Source organism: Olea europaea, chromosome 14 (genome assembly GCF_002742605.1).
Source record: "Olea europaea var. sylvestris chromosome 14, O_europaea_v1, whole genome shotgun sequence".
In the NCBI taxonomy this organism is placed as follows: domain Eukaryota; kingdom Viridiplantae; phylum Streptophyta; class Magnoliopsida; order Lamiales; family Oleaceae; genus Olea; species Olea europaea.
Window position 1 is genome coordinate 3,578,115 of NC_036250.1, and position 5,355 is coordinate 3,583,469.

The window sequence follows — 5,355 nt, forward strand, 5'->3', positions numbered from 1 at the left end:
TAATTTATATACCAACCTCCATCTACCCAACTCCACCTCACTATCCTTAACCCTAAATTTCAATTCTCTCTACCTCTCAGTCTTGCTTTCCTTCATTAGCATTGACGTCATCACCATTTCATTCACCAGCACTAGCATCGTCTCTCTCTCTCTCTCCCTCCCTCGCGACAATAGTTTGTCCATGAAATGATGGGGGTTTCGTCGGATTAGGTGCAGTTCTGCAGTAGCAGCGATTTGGCCATGAATGATGAGATCTGTAGTAGCAACGATCTGACCGCGAATGATGGGAGTTTGGTCAGATTTGGTGGCACCGTAATGGTAAGATGGGGTTGGGGGTGGTGGTGTGCTACTGTAATGCTGTAGGTATGTCGATGGTGTGGTGGTTGCGTGAGTTCTGTGATGCTGTGGGTATGGCAATGTTGGTTATGTGATGTCGTGGGTGTGGCGATGGTGGTTCTGTGATGCTGTGAGGGTGGCAGTGCAGTGGCGGAGGTGGTGGTGTGCTACTATAATGTTGTGGATGTGGCGGTGGTGCGATGGTTGAGTTTTTTCATGTTGTGGGTGTGGCTGTGGTGGTTCTAGTGCATGAAAGTTTTTGGTGGCATTTCGACTGATGACAGTGATGAGTGGTAGTCACATTTGGTTGACTGTGACCATTAAATTGATTAATATGTGATCAATAAACAATATGTAATCAATAAAAAAGGTATATTGTGACCAACAAATAATATGTAACCTAAAATTTTGTTAATTTATGACCAATAATTTGATAATTTTTGACTCTTTAATAAATTGTGATTTATAAAATTTGTGCTTTGTGATTGATAAATAAATTGTGACCAATGAATAAATTGTGACTTATAAAATTGTTGATTCGTGATAAAAAATAATAAATGAATAACTAAATCGTTAATTTGTGATCAAATTGTATAGATTTATGATTTTAATTTATTAAATTGATAAATTATATAATTAATTAAATCATAACTAAATTTTAATAAAAATATGATTTTTGAAATTTGAAATCTTTGTTCTTAATTTTGAAATGAGTGATAGCTAATCTTTATGTATTTTTCACTGGATTTAATGGTTTTCAAACAGGGCTTAGTGTTGAATTGTCCAGCCCCAAGACTGAGACCAACATCAAGCCCAAGCCCAAGCCCAAGCCCAAGCCCAAGTCCAAGCCCATGAACTCCCTACTTTGGGATATGTCCAATGGCTCTCATGCTTCCCATAAGCTGTTAACCCCAAACTCAGAGTAACCTAAAATATGAGCTGTTAATCCCCAAACTCAGAGTTCAACCTAAAATTTCCAATTGCTCAATTGAGCTGTTAATCCCCAAACTTAGAGTTTAACCTAAAATATGATTAATAGTTTCAAATCATGGGGACTGCGTGTTTTCTACTACCCAAATTCAAGAACTACATTTCCCCTTTTTTTCGCGATCTCCACCAGTTTTCGTCGTCCGCCGCTCTAATCCGACGTGCCTGGACTCTCCTCCCGGAGGAACCCGAATCCGATGAGCCGGATGGCGGAAGCTTCGTTTACAGGCGCGCCCTCAAGTACCAGCGACCCATCACTGTTCAATACGATGAAAGCTTGCGCAACTCTGTCAGCTTCATTGGTACTATAGACTACCCTATCAAAAACTGCAATACCACCAATGGACATTTTGGCGTGTATACAATGCTCAATGTCAAAGCTTCCCCTGGCCTGTACCGCGACTTGAGGTAAGGATTCCATCAATAATTGTTTCTGCTTATAGTTTAATTTAGTTTATTTTTTATCTATATTTTTTCTGCGTGGGCCGTGCGCTAGTTATGTACCGGTTTATGCTAGCGATGGACGTGATTTTATACACATTGTACAGGGTACTGCTGAAAATGTGGCATGAAATGGCTGAAATATCGGTACAGCATCTCAAGCCAAACGATTTAATTTATGTTTCAGGTCATCTAGGATGGTATACCAAGGTGGACGAATATGGGAGGTGTATTCGTTGTCATGAGGTTTGAAATGCTATTTTCTTTCGCAGTTATCAAGTGTCTGGCATAGCTTTTCTTTGTGCAAGATATATCCACTGCTCCCCTTATTGGAACACTAAAACAGAGCAACGCAACTTGAATTTGGAACCTTACAATATCATGACCTAGTTGTTAATTCTTTTTATTCTTCGACCGAGGCTATGTTGCCAAATGCCGAGATGTAATACGCAATGCAACTTGAATTTGGAACCTTACAATATCGCGACCTAGTTGTTAATTCTTTTTATTCTTTGACCGAGGCTATGTTGCCAAATGCCAAGATGTAATACTTCTATGAGTTGTGCCCTCTTGCTTTTGTTTATGAAGGAGTTCTGTGTTAATGTAAGTGATTATATGGTTGGAAGGTGGTAATTTTCTTTTACTAAGGAATCAAGGATATAGCTCTCATTCCTATAGAACGTATTTTAGCAATATTGTGTTCTCAATTAAGTGTTAGTTCTCATCTTGCTTTAGTCCACTAGTGTTTGTTCAAAATTTACTTATTGTTTGGTGGAATTAAAATGTAGTCTCTAATTGAAATTCAGAAAAGAGGTGAGTTTCAAAATACTAGTTACAAGGCTCAAATTTCATATCGTCAAACGTATTGGAAGTGTATTCTATTAGTTTATGTTACCTCTTGTATTAATACATTGAAATAACTTCTTAGTATCAATTTATAATTTTATTTGGGACTAGATGAAACTCTCGACCTGAATTCGAACCGAACCGAGGCGAGAGGTTCTTCTCAAGTGAAATACCCGAACGGGTATCTGAATCAAGAATCCGTAGGTTTAGTTCGATTCTTAGTTCTAGATCAAGAATCGAATAAAAATCGAATCTAACTATTTTTTTTTTTTTTGTATTAATACATTGAAATAACTTCTTAGTATCAATTTATAATTTTATTTGGGACTAGATGAAACTCTCGACCTGAATTCGAACCGAACCGAGGCGAGAGGTTCTTCTCAAGTGAAATACCCGAACGGGTATCTGAATCAAGAATCCGTAGGTTTAGTTCGATTCTTAGTTCTAGATCAAGAATCGAATAAAAATCGAATCTAACTATTTTTTTTTTTTTATCTTAAATAAGCCAATTTATTTTATTTTTCTAAAGAAATTTGCACGTTAGCCCAAATTGAAAATATGATTTTTCTATTTTTAATTTTCAGTAGAAACCTAACCTAATCAAATTGACCTAAGTTTTACCTAAATATCTTATTCTATTGTAGTCCGTTTCTGTCATTTAGGAAAAATCTAATTGAAAGCTCGATTGCTCCTCTCTTTATTATTGTAAGCACAATATCTTCCTCTTCATATGATTTTAACAATTAAATGTAAGAACTCAATAAAGAGATTAGTAAAAGATATCAAGGGATTGGACTAAGTTATTTTGTAAGAGATAAAATTGAACATGCTATTAGTTAAATTAATGTAGCAGTGTTGTACATATTAAAAAATTAATTATTGTACGGAACTTGAGAACCAAATGGAGCAGAATCGAACCGAACTCGAACGGTTTCATAATTAAATTTGGACCAGACGATTTTACTTACTAAATACTCGAAAATTCATGTTCGGTTCGAATTTTTTCAGAACTAAAGTCCAGCTTTAATTTTATTATTCATGAATCAACTTAATATATATCGTTGTTACTTTTTAAGAATTGATAGTATTTGTTATATTAGGAACTGAAGAATTTGTATAAAATTAAATTATCAACAGAAAAAAAAGTAAAAGAAGAATGAAAATCTATCAAATATATGTTATTATCATAAATTAAATCACAGAGGTATATATTATAATCTACACTCATATTATTCATGACAAATTCACATATTGCACACAACACATCACCATTGCCCAGCCCAGTCATAGATGAGATGGTTATTCATTTCAGGGTTCTTCTACATTTAGAATGATTGGATCAACTTCTCCGGCTTAAATTCTTGTTTTAAATTTCTTTCTGCAGATACATTTGTTGTATATATCTATTTTTAATTAATTAATTTTATTTTTTATTTTTATTTATGTGTAGGTGCAGGTTAAGGAGATAAATTTTGTTGCCCAAAGTGGTTTGGCTCCTGCTTGCAAGAAATCAAAAAAATTGGAATCAGGAGGTAGAAAACTTCCTTCTATTTTTGCTTTGGCGGTAACATCAGGCTACTTAGAACCTTTTTAACATTGCTTGCCACTAATATACTGCATACTAAAAGTAAATTGTTGATAACATTTTGAGCTATTCAGGTAAAAAGTGAATCATTGAATATAATACTTACTGGAAACTGGACTTCTTCGACTCAGTTCTACTGACCTAAAGATTAGCTTTTTGGAAGTAAATAATCATGCAATATTTAATGGACAAGGCAAACAATTGCTAATTTAGAGTAGCACAATTAATGGATGGGCAAGGGTTTGTGATATATGGATTTTTGATCAATTCGCAGATTCGACAGTAGATTATGCACAGAAGAAACGAGACAGACTCCATTTATGGCAAGTTTTCTTTACCAACCCTAATGAATGGTGGGATAATAGGAAGAGTAAACCTCGCCCAAATCATCCAGACTTTAAGCACAAGGATACCGGTGAGGTCCTTTGGCTCCAGGACAATGATCCTCCATGGATCAAAAAACAAGTCCAACTATACGATGCTAGATTGAGGGAACAAAGTCCAGAAAACATATTAGTCCCCTTTGGTTTATGAGGGCACATAAGGAATTGAAACTCAGATACGGGGCTCCAAGTGGTGAAAATGTGAGTTAAATATACTCTCCGTTAAATTGTTTCCAATAATTTAGATTGCTGCAGCACGAGGCATTTCTGATGTTTGGATCTTATAGCTTCCCATGCATTAAGAAGGAAGCAACTTTGTGTTTCAAACGAAATATCCAGGCCATAATTAAGGTATTGCAGCTTCAAACCACAAAGAAATTCGTATCTCCTCCTTCAGATGATTTGCTGAATACAACTTGCGTTGGTAAAGAAGCATGCACTGGTTAGTGACATGGTGTTGCGCCAGATAAAGAAAAGCTCATCAGCTCATATCCTCCTTGATATCTACTGTACAGAATTTTCTTCAGGAAAAAAGGTTACACAGGCTAGTGACTTGGTGTTGCTCTGTATTGTATTTACAAGTCATACTTTGTTACCTCGACTGAATATTCATTGGAGAACAAGCGTAGTGTAATGGTTTTACATGCATAAAGATTTGAGTGACAAAAGAATATACTTAAAATGAAACATGTATATTGTTTCTTCCTTCTGTCTAGTTATATTATGAACCCTATAACTTAATAATCTCTTTTATGTAAAAAATTTTCCCGGTTTTAA

General features: G+C 35.4%; 1 protein-coding gene across 2 annotated transcripts; it reads left to right on the plus strand.

Annotated features, from left to right (window-relative positions):
* Positions 1–1,251: 1,251 nt before the first annotated feature.
* LOC111408817 (protein OSB1, mitochondrial-like) lies at positions 1,252–5,355 on the plus strand. 2 transcript variants are annotated; one of them, XR_002705366.1, is made up of 5 exons: positions 1,252–1,731; positions 1,872–2,010; positions 4,061–4,142; positions 4,470–4,779; positions 4,866–5,355. XR_002705366.1 is itself a non-coding variant. In XM_023038590.1 (4 exons), exons 1-4 carry the CDS (start codon positions 1,385–1,387, stop codon positions 4,727–4,729), a joined length of 828 nt encoding a protein of 275 aa, XP_022894358.1. In that variant the 5' UTR covers positions 1,252–1,384; the 3' UTR covers positions 4,730–5,355. The 2 variants fall into 2 exon arrangements, 1 of the variants encoding a protein (XP_022894358.1); XM_023038590.1 differs by having other exon boundaries at positions 4,470–5,355.

Coding starts and splice junctions, on each gene's coding strand:
- LOC111408817 (XM_023038590.1), top strand. CDS start 1,385: ATGGGGACTGCGTGTTTTCTACTACCCAAATTCAAGAACTACATTTCC. Junction 1,732..1,871: donor GGCCTGTACCGCGACTTGAG/GTAAGGATTCCA, acceptor CACATTGTACAG/GGTACTGCTGAAAATGTGGC. Junction 4,143..4,469: donor AAAAAAATTGGAATCAGGAG/GTAGAAAACTTC, acceptor ATCAATTCGCAG/ATTCGACAGTAGATTATGCA.